The sequence below is a fragment of the Crocodylus siamensis genome, chromosome 6, assembly GCF_052110815.1.
Source record: "Crocodylus siamensis isolate JL-2025a chromosome 6, ASM5211081v1, whole genome shotgun sequence".
NCBI lineage: Eukaryota > Metazoa > Chordata > Crocodylia > Crocodylidae > Crocodylus > Crocodylus siamensis.
The window spans coordinates 45,832,810-45,852,434 of NC_143400.1; the positions used below are offsets into that span (position 1 = coordinate 45,832,810).

The 19,625-nt window shown below is 52.8% G+C and overlaps 1 protein-coding gene across 2 annotated transcripts; it reads left to right on the forward strand.

The window, feature by feature from the left end:
- Window positions 1-13: 13 nt before the first annotated feature.
- Window positions 14-18,099, forward strand: ZNF219 (zinc finger protein 219). 2 transcript variants are annotated; one of them, XM_090051152.1, is made up of 7 exons: window positions 14-1,974; window positions 2,075-2,236; window positions 2,574-2,705; window positions 12,595-12,669; window positions 14,013-15,549; window positions 15,902-16,033; window positions 16,311-18,099. In XM_090051152.1, the coding sequence occupies exons 4-7, from the start codon at window positions 12,664-12,666 to the stop codon at window positions 17,015-17,017; spliced, it is 2,382 nt and encodes a 793-aa protein (XP_089907278.1). In that variant the 5' UTR covers window positions 14-1,974; window positions 2,075-2,236; window positions 2,574-2,705; window positions 12,595-12,663; the 3' UTR covers window positions 17,018-18,099. The 2 variants fall into 2 exon arrangements, with proteins under 2 accessions (XP_089907278.1, XP_089907279.1); XM_090051153.1 differs by lacking the exons at window positions 14-1,974; window positions 2,075-2,236; window positions 2,574-2,705 and adding an exon at window positions 2,724-3,989.
- The last annotated feature ends 1,526 nt before the right edge of the window (window positions 18,100-19,625 follow it).

Consider the following 19,625-nt stretch of genomic DNA (forward strand, 5'->3'; position numbering starts at 1 on the left):
AAAGTCTGTTGGGGACCAGAAACTGAATGTGAGCTCAGAAGGGCCTGCCTTTTTTGCATGTTCAAAATCCCATGGAGTCCCGGCACAGCCCAGCTGACAGAGGTTGCTCCTCATTCTCTGTTGGCATGTCCCACTGTGTGTGAGTACAATGGGCAGTCATGCCCCATCCTTGGCCCTCTAAAAGGACAGGGAAATCAGTGCCTGGGAAGACTAGCATTAGGGTAGATTGGGTGTGTCTACATGTTCATTAATGTGCCATAGTTACTGTGCATTAAGTTTAGTACTTGGTTAACCAGGTACTAAATAAATGTGCAGTAACTCACACTACTGCGCAGTAATGCCTGTGCATGGTTTTTAGTGATGTTCACTGCGCAGTAGCCTAATTACACTGCACAGTAGCATATTAGCATGTAGATGTGCCATTGTGTATAAAAGGGAAGGGAAACATCATAAGGCCTTTACTCACACGGGTGCATGTGCACCCCCTGAGATTGCTGGTGCATCCCCTGAAAGAAGCACTGTCAGCGCTGCCTGTGGGCAGTTGCCTCTCACCCCCACCCAACACTGCCAGTGGCGTCTGCGGGCAGTCGCTGATCACGGCTGGCTGCTGCCAACATTGCCAGCGGCGTCTGGGTGGTCGCTGACTGCTGGTTGGCACTCACCACACCCATCGCTGTGGCCGACTGCAGGCAGTTGCTGTGCCCCCCCCAGCCTCCGGGGGCATGCGTTGTTCATGTCTTTCCTTTCCAAGCAAACTGGAGCATTATGGGAAATGTTGTGTATAGAAAGAGTGAGCTGCTGTGGAAAAGTCTGTGCCTGGCAAACTGGACTATTATGGGAAATTCTGTGCCTGGGGAACCTGGAGCATTGTGGGAAATTTGCTTCCACAAGAAATTGGGACATTGAAGGCAATTTCCTCCTGGGAGATATGAGGCTTCCTGGGAAACCCCATGCCTGGCAGACTGGAGCATCATGGGACTAAAGCATGGGAAATTCTGTGCGTGTGGACATGAAAGCATTATGGGAACTTCCCTGAAGGGGTGGGGGTAAGGTAGGGAACTAGCATCATGGGATATATGCCTGACAGACTGGAATGCCGTGAGGACTCAGTTACATCAACTCTCACATTGGGGTGACACGTATACAAATATTCATGACTATATGTACAATATATAACCTGCAGGAGAGAGAGCCAGCAAGACATGGCTACTATCATGGGTGAAAGCAGGGTTGGGTTGCCAAGATATGGGCATATGCCAAATACAGCTCCAGCCCTGAGGGTACCCGCTCTTGGGGGTCTCAGAGAAGGCTGGGGTTTTGCCAAGGAGCTAGGCTCTGTATGTACTCCCACTGTTTATCCTGTGTATTAATAAAGCAGAGATACTAGCCATCAATCCGTGTTGCAGCCCTGCGCAGATTTATGGTGTCCCACTTCTGTAGCTGCCTGTTCCATGCCCAGCACACCTGGCTGGTCACATCCATGGAGGTCTAGAAAAATGTTCTGCCCCTGGCAAGTCTAGGTATGTACCAAGGCATCACAGGGACTGAAGCCTACCAGTGTGTATTTCTGGTGTCATGGCAGGGACTTGTGACAGTCATTGCAGGGCCAGTATAGCCTCTTCCTGGCACCAGGATTGAGATTTTATGCTGGCATTGAGTCCTGCCAGGGCCAGGGCTCTTGTGAGACAGTGCTTGCTTCCACTTGACTGGACCCTGCATCCACCAAAGAGCTCCACAAAACATCTGGGAAACCCTCTTCCAGTTCTCCCTTCCTCTTTGCTTTCCTATCCTTAGCTGACCCCACATCAGGAAGCAAATAGCCTCAGCAGAAGTTGGGTGTGAGCACAAGGATGAGACAGGCCCAAAGCCATCCCAGCCTTTTCTCCACACGTGGGACCCCACAGGAGAGATAGGCGTGGAACCACCCAAAACCTGCATCACCCCAAGGCCTGGACCAGGGCAGTGCCCCTAGAGGTAGGTTGGTATTTGGGATGGGGGGCATTCTGGCTAACACTGCTGGTTGGGCCCTCTGCTCCGGTTCTGGGTCCTTTAGCCATTTTTTTTTTTTTACTAGGAATCCAGGCTCTATGGCTTTCCTGTGGATTTGGGCTTCTCCCAACACCCACTGCAAATACCTTCAACCCTCCCCAAGGTCCAAACTCCCTTTGGTCAATCACTATACCCTTCTGCTGGTACCACAGTGAAGAGAAGTTCTCTATCCTGCTACAAGTACCAGGTATGACAGGCTGGGAAATGACTATTCCCACCTGAATGCAACACCTAGCCATGGGACCAGCTTCCAATAACAGCACCCAAGCATCCTTCCATAGGCTGTAATGGGGAAGCATTTCTCAACAGATAATAATGTCCAACCAGCCCACCACCAGGGGCCAGTGTCTCATGAATCCCTCCCTCCCTATAATCAGCATGTCATAGAGCACCATGCGGTGTCTGAAGCATTCACATGCATGCCCCTTTGGTCTATGGGATCCTCATTGCTTCAGCTTAAAACCCCCCAAGGAAGGAGGGTCCCTAACTTTCCTGGGCAACTCACTCTATTCATCTCCATGCAGCCTCCACTTGGGATGACCATTGCTGCCCTACTCTGCAGCCTCTTCTCCTGGGGATATGCAGCACCAGCACCGGATGCCTGCTCGACAGATGGCTACCACTAACCCGCACTTGTGTACTCCCAGGAAGCAGAGGTAGCAATGGAGGGCCTTGTCACACGTTACACTTAGCATGTGTTAAATGAACTGCAAATGCTAGCATCCAAGCAGTATAGCACGTACTAAGTGCCACTGGAGGGTAGCAAAGCTAGGATTTTTCCAGTGGGATGCATTTCCAGAGCGTATTACCTAATATGCGTTAATGAGCTAGCATCTGACTGCTCCAGGGCAGCAAAGGTGCATTGCTCTGTATCTATATAGAGATTGGAGAGAGCTGAAGGCATGCCCAGGTTGGTGGGGGAGTGCCCTGGGAGCAGGCTGGTGCTGGGACAGGGGCCCTGTGCCTGGCAGAGGACGTTGGAGAGGCAGGGTCAGGTGTGAGGAGGTTGATGTGGGGCAGGGGCAAGACAGGCTGGGGGCAGGGCAGTGCCTCGTGAGGGAAGGTTGGGGCTGCTGCAAAGAGAGACGGGGCACAAGGGCATTTTCCCTGAGGGGCGTTGCTGGTAGGGGGAGGTAGGGCCACGGGAGCAGTGCCCCTAGGGGAGGCTGGTTCTAAGGGATGGGCGTGCAGCTCCAGGCCTCCAAGGAGGTTAGGACATGGTGGCTGTGTCAGCAGAGCCATGGCAGGCGGGTTGTGCTTTGTTGGGAAGCCGATGAGGTGGGGTGGAGGGCATTTCCCCAGGGGGAGCTAGGGCAGAGGGCAGGTGAGGCCAGAGGGCGGCAGGTTTGCTCTGGGGTCAGGGGGAAGCGATGTCAGGGGCTAGGTGTGGGGTCAGAGCATGGCTGCATGCCCAGCATGCTTTGCAACAGCAGGTGCACAGGGCCTTTCCTGTTCCCGCTCTACCCCAGGGGATCTGCAGGGTCTCCTCCATGCTGCCCGCAGCCCCTGCCCTGTGCCATCCTCCTGTCCTTCTGCTCCCCAGTTACTCTCTTAACAGCATGATCCACGTCCGGCCTCATCCTCCTCCTCTCCCCTCATCTGAACAAAGGGGGTACGAGTTGGAGGAGCAGGCTCCATGCCCCCTCTCTCTCCCCTGTCCCCATCTGGCCTTCCCGTGCCGGGACCCCCCTCCCAACCTTCCCAGCCTTGCCACCATTTTGCGCCAGGAGACGAGCGCAGGGGGGGGTGGGGGGGGTGGACGAGAATCCCTCTTGATCCGCTTCTGCAGCGATGAAAAGCTTCAAAAATGCAAATTGCTCCATGCATGCCTGCTCCATACAATGAAAAGGGGAGGCCGGCCGCTCGCCCGCCGCTCACCTCAGTCTCTCCCAGCTCAGCGCTGGTGCGGGGGGTTCCCGAGCTGTCGCCTCATCTGGCCCGTGAGTAGCAGCCCTTGTCGTCGCCTCCCCTGCCGGTGCCGTCCCCCCCGTTTTCCGGGTGCCAGTTGTCCCCCTCCCCCCCGCCCCTGGCTTCCAACTTGGGAGCAGGTGCCGTGCGGGCAGCGGGGGAAGAGGCGGCTGTTTGGGGGTGCTCTGGGCGAGGGCAAAAGTAAGCCAACTTTGGCCTCGACCCACCTGTGGGCCTGGCCAGGGCGGGGGGGAAGCTTGGCCATGCACCTGAGCCTCACCGCAGAAGGGTTTTCCCTGGGTAGCCCTTTGTGTTGCTGGAGGAGTTGGGGACCGGGTGGCAGGGAGGGGCACTGCTTCCCAGGGGCCAAGGGGCCTGTGCCCGCGGGTGGGGGGCCGGGGGCGGTGGGGGGCGGTGGGGGCAGGGGTTGTGCAGTCTGGAATGCACTGCTTTACATAAACACCGAGTGGCACAAAGGAGCCGGGGCGGGCGCTGCTGCCTCTCCTGGAGCCTTTTGTTCTCCTGGGCTGCTGGGAAGGGGCCGGCAGGGACAATCCCGCCCTTGTCTGGGCATCCTTGTATGGGGGGGATGCTCACGCCAGCATGAGTGAGGTGGGGATTGAGGGGGGGCAGCCCTCCGTGTGGCCTGGCGACCCAGGGTGAGGGGGGCCAGGCAGCCGGGCTCTCAGCAGCAGTAGGGGATGCCTCCGAAGGCCTCTTTTTGCTCTCCGTCCCTTTTGTCCAGGCCCCAGAAGTTTATGTGGACAGACGGACGGCTGGTGGTGGGGGAGGGGAAGGAGGCCTTTGGCCAGGGATTCTCACCGCTGCGCCCTGCCACCGGCTGGCGAGAAATGATCTCGGGTGGGAGTGGGTTGTCAGGCCGCACTGGCTCCCCGCCCCCCCGCCAAGCCCCCTTTCAATTCAAACTTTGATGCTAAGGTGCGCAGGGGGCTGAAGGAGCGCTCAGAGCTGGCAGCTTTCCAGCAGTCCAGAAATCTCCGGCCTGCACCGCCTTGGGCTAAAGCCATCCTCCCTCCCCCTCCCTGCTTTTGCTGGTACATGCTCAAGGCAGCCAGGATTTAAGAGCCTGGAGCTCACCCTGGGAGCTGCTCCCTTCCTCTCTACTGCCAGGGAGCCAGGGCATGGGGTATCCAGGCATTGTCACGGAAGGGGAGCCAAGGCCGGGAACAAAGCTCTCCCCCGAGGATAAAACCCCAGAGCTCCTTCACACGTGGAGTTTTTGGTGGACAGACATGCCCCACAGTGGGAGAGGGCACAGGGCCGGGGGAAGGCAACAGGCGCCACCATAGCCTCCCGTGGGAAGACTCCTGGGGGCAGGAAAACGCATTTTCCAAGGCTTGCTAGGCCATGGAGACGAATCAATCCAGCAAGCACAATGAACCAGGGGCCCAGCCTGGCTAGCAGTCCTGGCTCAGGTGGGCAATGAGTGGCACAGATGCCCCACACATCCACCCCTGTGTGCCTGAACCACCTTCCTCCCAAGGCACTTGTGCAAGGGGAAGAAACCCCTCTATGTGGGCTGCCTGGTGCCTGAGTCTCCTGTTCCTTGCACCCTCCCAAGCTTCCCCTCCATGTGCTTTTAGGGGGTAATGGAGGTCCAACTCTCTAGCATTAAATCATGCTTTGACATAACATGTGCGTATTTTAACAGCCTTTGCAGCCACTGCGCTTCCCCCTCCTTTACCTGTGGCACTTCAGGGTGTTACGCCTTGTGGCTGTATGAGGGTTGACCGTGTAGTGGATTTGTACAGGGTGGTTGGGATAGGGAAGATCCTGCCTCAGGCATGGGGTTGCAGGTCTCTTCCAGCCCTACTTCTCTATGCTTTCTATGACCTATACCTCCGGCAGGATGTATAGGGAGTGGGGGAGTGACTGAAAGGGAGACTATGGCCCTGTTTTTCTCTGCAGCAGGAAGGCAGCCGCAGCTGGATGCTGTAGTCAGGGCCCTGTCTCCCCAAGGGCAGTGCAAGATCAGAGGATGGCCAGGAGAATAAGCGGGAAACGCACCCCTGTATAAACAGAGTCGGAAAATGTAGTGTCGCTTAAGAGAGGGAAGGGGTGAGAGCTGTTAAAGGCTGGTTGGTCCAGAGAAGAAGGCCTGCAGCTCTTGGGCTCCCTATCTTACCACACAAGGCCAAGGTGATGGCATGTGAGATGGAAAGGCAGCTGGAGGCCCTGGGGGGAAATGCTCCCTCTCTCTGTGCAACATTGCTTGTGAAACTCATTGCCGCTGCCTGTGGTTGAGGCTAGGAGCTTAGCAAAGGAGCTTAGCTGGACAGGCCTGGGGGTCATGGTAGCACCCAGAGCTGTAACCGGTCACATAAGCCCAGCACTCTGCTTCCGCAGGGGGATGGCTGATCCTGGAGAGCAGGCTGAGACCTCAGCTGGGGGCAAATGAGCCATCCCTGCTGCCACTCACTTGACCTGATGCTGGGCCAAATGTACCTCAGCTCTGACCCTAACTAGTGTTGCTCATCCCTGTTCCTATATGATTTTTAATGCAAACAAATAGGTGGCTGAGTTGTTCAGATGCTCCTAAGGGATCCCAATGGCTGCATGGCCAAAGCAATTCACTGAACCTCTGGAGACCTTGATTCATTTCCTGCTTGTACCCTTGTGCTGTTGTGTGACTGGGGGCAAGTCACTTCCCATTCCTCAGGTTTTCCAGCTGGGAAATGGAACTAAGGATCTAAGCTCCTTGGAAAAGGTTGTTGAGTTCTACAACTGGCAAGTCTTTGGAAAGAGCTGGGGGCTGTTCATGAGCTCAGTAAGACCTCTAGCTGACCTCTGGAGGCCCCTTCCAGCACTAATTCTCAATAACAGTGGTTTTCAACTTTTTTCATTTGCGGACCCCTAAAAAATTTTGAATGGAGGTGCAGACCCTTTTGAATTGTAAGTGTGGGCATTCACATACATTTGATTGATTATAGTCATCTTTCATGGACCCCTTAGACAAAGTCAGTGGACCCCCAGGGGTCCGTGGCCCACAGATTGTAGAACAGCACTCTGTGACTCTTGTATGACATACAGCAACATCATACAAGACTTTATGACCCTTGTACAAATCCTTTTGCACTGCAAAATGCTGATTTGTGACAGCAAAACCTTTCATCAAGTTGTGCCCATTTTGTTGAATTGTTTTGGGGAATGAAATCTAAACTTAAAAAAATCTAAAAAATTAAAACATTTTGTTTTGGACATTTTTCAAATCAAATGTTGGGAGTTATCTTCTTTTTTTTTTTTTGGTTCAAAATTATTTTTCATTTCAAAATATCCTCTAATTTTATTTGTTAAAACAGTTCCAAAAAAGTGACAGTGGTAGGAATTAAATGGTTTTGATTTTGTCCACGCCAAATATCTAGTCTGACCTGAAACAATTTTCTTTTCTTCATTTCATTAGATGTTATGAATATTTCTGCCCCCACCCCCCAAACAAATGTTGGCCCAACTTTGTCAAATTTGCTGACAGATTGAAACGCCTGTTTCTTCTCGTCTCCAGTGAACACTGGAAGCAGCTATGGAATAGACTTGGGGACCCCAAGTGTTATGGTAACCAATGTTCAAATAGCTAGTAAAATTAACAGGCTGAATTTTGGGGCCTAGGCTTCCTCGACAATGTTACGGACTGTCAGCAGCCAGCACTGAGTAAGGATCCACTAACTTTGTCAATAGGGAAGAGATGGGCAGCTCCAGGCTAGAGAGAGGCCGCTCTTTCCACAGGATTCAGAACCATGAGCCCGAGTCAGGCCCTTCTAACCAAACAAGGTTGGGGGCAGAGGTGCTCTCCCTTTTCATCTCACAGCCTTCTGGTTAGCTAATACTCACCCAAGGAGGTGGATGAGTAGGCCTTGATGACCTCCTTTGCCCAAGGAGATTGAAATCTGTCTTTCCCACTTGGTGAATACTCTGACTACCAGGCTATGGAATAAATCCAAAGCACCACTATCTTAAGACAGGCTGTTCCAGACTTTCCACCTTTCCATGGCCTAATTAAATATAGGGTTAACGAGGGCACGGACAAGTGAATGGATACCCTGATGTAACTTACAGCAGTTCTGTACCACGACATACATTATGCCAGAAGCAGGAATTCTTTTGGGGCAGAAGAATTCAGTAACTTAGGTTACTGCACAGTAACCAAAAATTGCTGCACGGTACAGGTGTGTGTCTGCACAGTAGCTATGGTGACTTGTTCCGACTTGGGTGTAAGTTAGCTACCTGCATGAAGCAGGTAGCAAATTTATGCCCAAATAGTTACTGCACAGTAAGGCACGTGTAGACACCTTACTGCGCAGTAACCCTGTGTGTGGACTGATTTGGGACTAACTTTAGTCCCAAGTCAGTCCACAGTGTTACTGAGCTGTAATGCCTGCATGTGTAGATGGCCCCGTAAAAACCGCTTACTATGCAGTAACTTACTGCATAGTACATGCACATGTAGACACACCCAGGGAACAGGAAATAGCCTGTTTGACTTGAGCCAATGGCTACTCTGGGATGGGTTTGGCCAGATTACACTTACACTGGTAGTTCAGAAGAGTTTTACCCTTGAAGGAGTCAGGGATTCTTTCGGGGATAATTTGTCAGTGAACAGAGTGAAGTTACCCTGATTTTGGCATTTGCATTGCCCATCTGCTTCCTATGTAATTCTAGTTACACCAGCATAAATGTTAACCTTGGAGACTCCCAGGTCATGCCAGATTGGGAGCTAGGCTGGCTGCCATGACAGCCTTCCTGTATACTCTCAGCCACCAAGGACACCCCAAGGCTCTGGATACTCTATATTCCCTTGATTATCTATGCCATGTTGAGGACACTCTCACCAGAGCAGAGATATCAACAACAAGAGGTACCAACACAGCCAGCCACCAACCTCCATGCAGGATGGTTGTTTTGCAAATCCATCAGTCAGCTAATATTCATGCTTGCAGCCTGTGGTCAGATAACAATAAACTCTGGTTTTAAAGAAAATGTTGACTTTGTGCTGTGCAGCCCTGCAGCATGATGCTGTCTGTGCATGGACAGGACAGCAGAGGTGTGATCTACCTTTCCTACTTCCTCTCACCATGGCTCACTGGCACTGGGGGGGGGGAGGTGGGGGGTGTGTCACATCTGGGGTGATTCAGTTGCCTGGGCAGCTCTTGGATTTACTGACAGGGGAGTATCACCATACTACCATGAGGTGGTTTTCAGCCCATATGGTTTTATTTACCTAGCAGGAAAGAGACCCTTCTTCCTGGCCTTATTGACTTTGTGTAGTTAGAGGATGAAGGCCTGCTCTTTGCAGTGTAGGCAGGCTAGCCCCTGCAAGAATTTATAAATGCCTCCAAATGCAAGGATTTCGATTACATAATGGGAGGCTGCTCTCAGGCTTTCTCTCCAGCTTGCTCCTTAGCCTTTTGGCTAGGGGTGAAACTAGGGAGCATCTGAAAAATAAATGAAATAGTGAAAAGTACGGAGGGAATGTTTATTATTTGAGAAATTCAGGTCTAGCAAACTCATCTCATAGGGAAGCCACCAAACAGCTATAAGAAGGGGGAAATGGTTATTCTTCTAAGCTGGGCTGGGTGCAGACCAGTGAGGTTGAGCTGAACATCTGTGTGGAACAATCAGCCCTGAAATAATCTAAGTACTAATGTTAAAGTGTGAGCTACTCCCAGATGATTCACACCAAATATTTTTAACAGGGTTTTCTAAATCAAAAGTCAGCATTTTTTAAATTTTCACAGAGAAATTTGAAAACTAAATGAATTTGGGGGCACCATTAAAGTTCCCATTTCATTTCAAATGGATGTATTTGTATTTTTTTTATTATTCAACAACTGGAAATGGATTCAAATTTTAAAAGCTTGTTTTCCCACCCCTGATTTCTTCTTCCGGTTCTCCCATCAAAAAGCAATAGGATGAAAGTCATTTGGTGGCTCTGTTGTTTTCCCTGCTTCTTCCTTTTTTCACTGTGTAAATTTTCAAAACTTCTCTGACTTTGGCAACATTCCAGAGTAACAGAAGAGCCAACTTTCCTTTTCCATTTGCTGCTCACTAATTTTTCCAACTGGAAAACTGGAAAACAAAGAATGAGACATTAAAGAGGATAAAATACCTTGGGACATCATCCATGCCATAATATTCAGTAGCAACACTGAAGGGGGAGGGTGGGGGAACAGACTTCTGAATTTTTCAGTTGCTAATTTTGAAAATGTGCATGTTTTCAAAAAAAGGAAGCATAAAGAACGTTTGAGAATGGACTGAGATCCTTGTTGTGAATGTCTCCAAGAAAACCAAACCAAACCAAACCAAACCAAACCAAACCAATGTGTCCTTGACATTTTCCTGTGGAAAAAAATACATGATTTTAACACTCCATTTTATACAGAGGAAAAAGCTTTGGTCAAAAAAAATCTTTGCCCAGCTTACAGAGGATGAGGTTTTTATTTCCAGGACAATATATTTAGCAAGTCAAGCCCTGACCTTTTGGGCATTTAAACAGCCAGGATCTTCCATTCCCTGCATATTCTGTCCATAATTTGAAAAGCTTTTCGCCTGATTTCTTTAGACACAAAAATCCACTGACCTGAGAGCTAACAAAATGAGTATAAAAAAGTGAAAGGGTTGCAGGTCATAATAAGTAACAAGCACATCAGAGAGCTGTCAACAAATTAGAATGGATTTAAGACAGTAGCACCTGACAAACTTCGTAGGAAGCTGAAGAAACTGGCTGTGGAAATCTCATAGCCACTGACAATAATATTTGCAATGTCATGAAAGGCAGGGTCACTAGTTTGGTGGACAAGGGGAAATGTGGGGCACATCATCTACCTGGACAGTAGTAAAGCTTTTGACACAGTCCAACATGATATTTTCAAAAGTAAACTGGAGAAATGTGGGCTGAACAGAATTACGGGCACTATTAGGTGGATGCATAATTACCTGAACAACTATAACAACTATAAATGGATTGATGTCAGAAAGGCAAGAGGTTTCAAGCAGGGTTTCACTAGGGTCTGTTCTGAGCTGGTGCTGCTTAACATTTTTTATTGAAGACTTGAAGGCAGGAATAGAGAGCTTCCTAATAAAATTGCAGATGACACAAACCTAGCAGGAGCTGTAAACACTTGAGAGGCTAGGGTGAGCAGTCAAAAGCCTCTTGACAGATTGGAGAGCTGGGCTTTAGATGACAACATGAAATTTGACTAAAACAAGTGCAAAAGGACAGAAGGCAGTAATATTGGCTCTGCAGTGGTCCTGTGGGGAAGCAGCCAAAGGCTAAGGGAGATTATAAAATCAGCATGAATCAGCAATACAGTACTGTCAGAAATCCAGCTGCAGTTTTGGGCGACATAAACAGCAGCACTATGCAGAACAAGGGAAGTGATAGTATCTCAGGGCTGCTTAGGCCTCAGGTATAGTACGGTGACCAGTTCAGGGGACAGCATTTTAAGATAGCCATAGAGAAACTGGAGAGAGTCCAAAAGCAAGGAGCAAAGGTAATACAGGGATTGGCACACATGCTGTTTGAGGAAAGGTGGAGAAAAGTAGGCATGTTTAGCCTGGAGAAAAGGAAATTAAAGGGATGAGGGGAGGTGCAACTGCAATTTCCAAATGTTTGAAAGGCTGCTAGACAGACAAGGGAGACAACTGTTTCCCTTGACACAAAGTGCAGGACTTGAAGCAAAGAGTTTAGACCTATCTGAATCAAATCTCAGGAAAAACTCCCTAATAGGAAGAGCAGTAGGAGAATAGAGCAAGCCAACACAGGAAGGGGTAGCATCTCGTTCCTTGGAGTTTTTCAAGAAGACGCTGGACATGCATCTGTCTGGGATGGTTTAGGCCCAGATCATTCTCTCTCTGTGTGGGGAACTGAATGAGATGATGCTTGAGGTCCGTTCTAACCCTGCGATTTAATGATTTTTCAAAGAACTAAGCATTTTACATCATTCCAGTTGTTCATTGCACAACTCCGTCTTCACCTGCAGCTGGGAGAGCTCTACACTTCTGCATATAAGATGGTGGGTGTTTCAAATCAGGCCCCTGGAAAAGAAAGACCACCATGTCTACAAAGTTTGGATTAAGTGACTTGCTCAGCAGTGCATAGGAACTCAGTGGCAGAGGCAGGGAGACAAGCCAAAGGCTAGGAGCTGGAACCAGTAGGGGATGTTGGTGCATAAAATAGGACTTGGGCATCTAGGTGCAAAGCTGTTATTCAAGAAAAGCCTTTTAGCTGCCCAAACTTCTTCTAGGCACCTTGCTTTTTGGCCTGAAAGTGTCCCCAGTCCCTATAGTTCTGCTTCCAGTCTGAGCAGCTCACTGGTGATCTCACATCTAAGCCCAGTTATGATGTAGAAACAAGGCAGAGCAGTGTGTGAGTCCCCTGAGGGTCCTGAACCAGGGTGTGTGCTCAGAGTGGGTACGAATCGCTGTGCGTTGCAGGTGCTGGGCATGTATCTGGTTGCAATGAGGGTGTCAGGCGTTAATCCCTGTGTGGTGGGGTGGCATGTGTGCATCTCTGCAAGGCAGGTGTCGGGTGTGAATAATCTCCATGCACTGCACTCCCCAGTCTGAGCAGTTCTATCTTTTTCTTTTGCAACCCATGTTCTTCCCTATGGTGTCTGATGCCAGGCCCAACTGTAGGCTGCTGGCAGCCCCTTGCGCCAGATAACAGAACTGAAGTATGTGATCACTGCTACCATGGAGGTGAGTGCCCTTCCCTACTGCATGGGCTGGTTGGTGGAGATTTAGAGAACAGCCATGAGACCTATCACAGTCTTGGACTGCCATGTAGACAGACTGAGACAGGAAAGGCTCTTTTCTCTGATGAAAGGAGCTGGGGTAAAGGCCATTAAATATCGGCTGGTTCAGAGAAGGAGACCAGCAAGTGGTGGCTTCCCTGTTTCTCCACACAAGGCCAAGGAGACATTGTATAAGAAGGACAAGCAAAAATTGTAGACCCTGGTAGGCCATGCTCACTCTCCTTGCATGGTGTTGGCCTGTGGAACTCATTGCCACTGAATATGATTGAGGTGGGGCCTGTGAGTCAATGATAGCACCCAAAGCTGCAACAGCTCATGTGGGCCCAGCACTCTGGCAGTCGCAGCGAACTGCCTGCCTCGAGGTGTTGACTGGCTGGGAATTTTTCAACCAAATGGCATCTCATTGAAGCACGCTGATTTGATCAAAGCCAAAGCTTCCTCTGGGAAGACAGTAACCGCCACATTTTCACTGAAATAAGAAGGTTTTCAAAAAAGAGAACCTGAAATTGTTGAGCTCTGTCAATTTTGCTAGACATCTAAAAAAAAATAAATGATTGGAACTGAAACAAAATCTGGAGCCAGGTCCTGTTCCAACTCCTAGGCACATAAGTGAATGGACAGGCCTCTTCCAGTCCCCCAAAAATGGTCAGTGCAAAAGTCAGGGTATTCCTCCTCCTCCTTACTCAGCAAATGGTGTCTGACAAAATGAGATGCAAGATGGATTTTAAGAACTTGAATAGCAGAATAGAATTGCACTGAGGAACCTAAAGTCCACATAGATGCCTGTTTGGTAGCAGAGAAGGGGCCGTCAGTTACAAAAGAGTGTTTGACATGCCCTACATTTCTGGAGGGAATGTACAGTCCAGGAAACAGGTTTAAATGTTGAACTTGTGCCCCACTTGATGGCACAGTTATTGTCCCAAATCAGTATACTTCCATGGCAGCCTGCAGGCCGCAGTTAGCTATCAAGCATGTTTGCGACTAAGGCAGGCAAGTTTCTTTGGGTAGATGTGATATCTTTTATTAGACCAACTGAGTAGTTGGGAAAAAGTTATTTGCAAGCTTTTGGGTGCAATCACCCTTTTTCAGGCATAGGGAGTCTCTGCTGTTCGGGACTGAGGGGCACTTGAGGTGTTGATTGAAAGTAGCTGATCCTCAGGGACATGCTTAGTTGGTCTCAAGGATATACCCCAGGGATGGAGAGATGGGTGAAAGGGGTCTTCCTAGACCTCAGTTGTCCCCCAGCTGTCTTTGTAATCCTGTCCCTTTGCTCTTCTCCCTTTGCAGGAAGTGCATTCCCCATCGCAATCACCGCACAAAGTCACAGCCAGCAGCCCTGCCAGTTGCGCAGCCCTGCCATCCCCACCTCTCCTACAGGAACCCCTGTCCCCGCCAACCCAGGGGTCACCCGAGGAGGTGCCCCCTGGTGACGGCGAGAATGAGCCTGCCTTCAACGGGGAGCTGGACCTGCAGCGCTACTTCAACGGGCCAGAGCTGGGGGTGGCCCCTGGGGCAGGGCGCAAAGCCCGGCCATTCCCCTGCGCCGTGTGTGGGAAGCGATTCCGCTTCAACAGCATCCTGGCCCTGCACACCCGCATCCATGCTGGCGAGACCCCCTTCTTCACCTGCCCCTACTGCGGCCACCGGGCTGCCCAGCGCAGCCTCCTGCGTCTCCACCTGCGCTCCCATCACCCCAATGCCCACGCCCGCCTCAGCCACCAGAGCCGCCTGGTGCTGGAGCTGGAGGAGCGGGCACTGCTGCGTCGGGGCCCATCAGCTGCCAGTGAGGGTGAGGAGGAGGAGGAAGAAGAGGAGGAGGAAGAAGAGCCTCCCCCGCCCCCTGCGCCTCCACCCCCGGCACCTCAGCCTCTCCCCCCGCCGCCCCCGCCACTGCCCCCTGGCTTCCGCTGCCCCTTCTGCAAGGGCAAATTCCGGACGCCCGGGGAGCGGGAGCGCCACCTCCGCATACTCCACCAGCCCTACAAGTGCGGGCAGTGCCCCTTTGCTGCAGCCCAGGAAGGCGAGCTGCAGCGGCACGGGCAGGAGGCTCATGGGGCTCCCCAGGCACCGGCCCCCACGCCCTCGCCTCCTGTGGCCCCTGCTCCAGCTCCAGCGCCAGCGCCAGCACCCGCTGAGTTCCGGTGCCAGGTGTGTGGGCAGGCCTTCACCCAGTCGTGGTTCCTCAAGGGCCACATGCGCAAGCACAAAGACTCTTTCGATCACAAGTGCCCCGTGTGCGCCCGCTGCTTCAAGGAGCCGTGGTTCCTCAAGAACCACATGAAGGTGCACCTCAGCAAGCTGGGCCTCAAGGGCGAGCGGGGAGCCGTGCCGGAGGTGCCGGGGGGGCTGCTGCTGGGCTACGAGGCGCTCTACCCCACCTTCCTGCCACCTGTTACTGCTGACAAGGCTGAGGCCAGCTCCTTCCTTGGCTACGTCGAGCTGCGCCCACCAGGTGATGCCAGCTGTGCTGAGCGGCTTCACGCCACTGCCCGGGCAGTGGAAAGCAGCCAAGAAGCGGCAGCCCAGATATGGGGGGAGCGGGAGCGCCAGTGGCGCCCCAGGGGCAAGGAGGCAGGGAAGGAGGGCAGCCCTGGTGTGGACGGGGGACACCGCTGCCCAGATTGTGCCCGGGCCTTTGCCAGCCACCAGCAGATGGCTCTGCACAGCCGGAGCCACCAGGACGGGGAGTGGGCCAGGGGCCAGGTGCTGGGAGCACTGGCTTCACTCCATGCTGCGGCGGGACATGGGCTCGCCACGGACAGCAGGGGCACATCCAGCGTGGGGACAGCCGGGGCCACGGCCCTGCCAAGCCCAGGGAAACAGGGTGAGTCTAGGGCTTGGGATATCCGTTGCCTACCCCCAGCGTGTACCCACGAGACCCCCTACCCCAGAACTTCCCCTCTGAACTCTGTACCTCCAGCACGAGCCCCTGAGATTCCCCTGATCCCAGACTCACCCCTGAGACTCCGTGCCTCCCACGCCACCTTCCAAGACCCACCGTCACCCCCTATTCTGTACCCCTCAGACTCTCAGACTGGATCTCTGAGCACCAGCCCCAAACCCTGGTGCACCCCCAGCCTCAAATATATCCCTGAAACCCCCCCAGTCCTGAGTCACCTCCTTTGCTGAGGTCCCTTTGGTGTGACTCATTGCTGTCTCCTCTCCCCTCTCTCCAGAAGAGACCAGGCTGTGCTTGGGACCCCTGCGCCCAGAGGGGGGGCGCAGCATCTCCGGCAAGGACTGTCCATACTGTGGCAAATCCTTCCGCTCCTCCCACCACCTCAAAGTACATCTGCGTGTCCACACGGGTGAGCTGAGTGCTGGGGCAGGGGAAGCCTGGGAGAGGGGTGGAAACCAGAGGCATGGAAGGCACCAGAGGTCTGAATTCAAACTAGCAGCCCCTGTTTGTGCGTATGAAAATTTCGCCAAACAATGATAATGTTTTAGACTTTCCCCATTTGTGGCTAAAAACCAAAAGGACCTCCAGGGCCTATTGAAGGCTCCCCTGAGGCGCTTCGGCTGGCTCTGTGTCTGTCTGTCTGGGCTCTCAGATCTCACCTTGACCTCTCCCTTCTCTCCTGGCAGGTGAGCGTCCGTACAAGTGTCCCCACTGTGACTATGCTGGCACACAGTCTGGCTCACTCAAGTACCACCTGCAGCGCCACCACCGAGAGCAGAAGAGTGCCAACACTAGTGTTGGTGGGCCCCCAGAGCTACGGGGCCGTACCACAGCCAAGGCATCACCCTACCTGCCCCTGCAAGCAGCTGACAAGTACCAGGGCATCTTTCTGCCACAGGCCTGGGGTGCCAGGCACGAGCGTGGTGGCCGGAAAGGGGCCTGCGCTAACCCAGTGCTACGGAATGGTAGGGCCGACTTTGAGCCACTGGACCTCTCGCTGCGGCCAGCGCTGGAGGGCGCGTCCACTCTGCATCGCTGCCTCTTCTGCCCTTTTGCCACCTCGGCACCTGAGCTGATGGCCCTGCACCTCCAGGTGCATCACAGCCGCAAGGCCCGAGGTCGCCGCCCCACTGTAGCACCCTCCTCCAGGTCCTGTGCCCATGAGGAGGTCAACAGTGAGCTAGGACTACCCACTGAGGGGTCAGCGCTCCTGGGCCCTCCCAGCTCGGGGAGGGATGAGGAACAGCTCCTGAAGCATCCCGATGAGGGACTGGGACTTGGGGAAGAGCCACTGAGTGCCGCACACCAAGGGGAAACCCCACCATCCCACAGAGCCCCCATAGCCATGGGACCAGGCGAGACGCAGGAAGAGCAGGGGCCAGGACAGGCCTGAGGCTGGGCTGTGTGATGGAGCAGTGAGCAGGGGGTCCTGCTGCCCTTCACAGGGCCTAGAGACCTAGTGCCCAGGAGCAGAAGAAACCCAACCCACTCTACCCCCCATAGGGAGCCAGGTGGAGGCAGGGGCCATAGTGTAGAGGTTAAACTAACAGCAGTCAGGCAGGGAGGGGAACTCTCTAGGAGAAAGGTAGAGGAGTACCAGGGCAGCTATGAGCCATGGGGAGAGGGGAGAGCCCCAGAAAGGCATACCCAGGGCCATGGGGGAGTCCAGCGTTTGGGGTAGAGTCCCCTATACCTCCTGGACCTCTCCAGCCTGGCTGGCTCACAGGGGCTGTTCCCAGGTGGTCTGCGCCCTGCCTCTGCAGGGGGGGTTGCCCCCAGGAGCTGCATTTTATTGTTCTGGTGTCTATAACTGATCCTGTTGTTGGTACCAGTGTTTCTGGCACCAGGAATGGGCAGGCCATGGGTCCATGCATCTCCAAGCCATGGGCTCATCCTGGGAGCCACAGGTGCACCAGACCTCCTGTGCACAGACAGAACTGTACAGGAGCACCCAGGCCATGGGATGAGTGTGTCTGGTTTCTATGCCACAGGAAGGGGTCCATCTGGGGATATGTGGCACGAAGAGGGAGTCTGTCTCAGGCTTCTGTGCCACAGGATGGGATGTGCCTGTAGTTTCTGTGACATGGGTGCGTGTCCACCCGTGGGCATGTCTCTATGGCAATTCATGCTGCAGCGTGGTCTCTGTGGCGATCAATGCCATGGTCTCAACTCCATGATCAGCAGGGCCATGGCTTCATCTGCATGCTGATCATTGCTGGGGCCTCATTCAAAGGGCAATGTTTGCCATAGCTGTCACCATGATGATTGGTGTGGTGCCCCCCCACTCTATGCCAATCCATGCCATGACCTTGTCTCCGTGGTCACCAGTGCTCTGCTCTCATCTCTGTGGCAAGTCGATGCCGGGGCCTTGTCTCTGTGAAGATAGTTGCCTTGACGATCTGTAGAGTTCTCTATTTTTTTTATTCTTTTCTTGTAGAAAAGTTGAAACTGGAAATAAAGATAAAAACAAACAAATCCAAACAAACCCGAAATCTCCCCTCCCCTCTACCTGCCAGGGGAGGCAGGCCAGGAGGGGCTTGTGTGTGCTTCCTGGGAAATGCCTGCTGCTTTTGCAGTGTGAGGAAGAATTGCTTCTAGAGGATTAGATCCCCTTGTGGGAACACTTATCTACAGGGCTCCTCTGGCCTAACTTACAGGCCAGACAGACTCCCAGCAGCCAGAGTAGGCAGGCCAAAAGGATGAGAGTGCACACTTTAGGTACCCAGAATCATCCAGTCCCTGCCACACCAATGCTAGGTCTGCCCCAGCATTTCCCCCTTGGACTCCCTAAAACCCCCAGTCCAGGGACTCACTCTGCAGATGCAGAGCCTACCAGGGCATCCTAACTCAGGGACTGCTGCCCCAGCTGTGTGCACAGCTCCCCTGCCCGGCTACCCCCTAGCTCAGTGTCCACCCCCAAGCCACTGTCTCCTCAGGGACCCTGCCTTGCACAAGTGACCATGGCAGGTTGAGAAGGGGAGGTTCTATTCCCTGCTCTCTTGCCTCTGCCCTCCCTTATATATACTGGTACAGCACCCAGCATGTCCAACCACCTGGTGTGTTAATATTACCACCACGAGCTGCACCCAGCCTACAGCTATTGGAACCAGCTTATAGATTGAAGTCCAGACTCCCTCTACCCTGAGTACTGCACAGAAGCCAACCAGGGGCAAAGCCCCTATTGCATTAGGTGCTGCACGAACCCTGATCACAGCGATGAGTCTGATCTGCAAGCTGGAAGGGGAAACCAAACAACAGGCTGGTGGAAGCTGAGCTGGATGGACTCATGGGTTTGAGCTGGGGGGCTTCTGGGCTGGCTGGTTGTGCATCTGATTCCAGATGGTGGTATTGGATAGGGGGACTGCATCTCAGATCAAGCGTGTACCCATGCATCTTATAGGGGCTGAATTCCAGGCAATATGGACTTGTAAGTCTATGCCACAGGGGACACTGATTCAGTGAGATATTGCTCTGGATGGGTGCATGGGTCTGGCCTAGTGGGTTTATCAAGCTAGATGAGCTTCTGGGTTGCTCTGAGATGAGATTACCAGGTTGGATGGGCCCATTAAGACTATCTGGGGGACAGTACCAGGCTAGGTGGCCCATGGATCTAAATGGAGATGAGAGAGAGGGTGGGATCTTGAACTAAAAGGGCCCATGGATCTGACTGAGAGTTCAGATCTATTGGAACAGATAGATCCATGGGTTGCATTCACAGGGCTGGGATGGTCCCCAACCTGGATGGCCCTGTGAGCCTAGGATTAGTGGGCACCGTGGGACTTTGGATCTGACCCAAGGGAGATAGCGAGCTGTATGAATCCCAGAGCCCAGTCCAGGGGGAATGGGTGCGTGGGAAAGATGGGGAGGATTCCAGGCTGGATCTGCTTCACAGGCTGTGGCACTGGGCAAGGGGGATGGCTGCCAGGCTGTTACAACACTCATCTGCACCTCATGCCATGCACATGTTGGAGGCTCCAGGTCCTTACACCAGGGCTTGATCC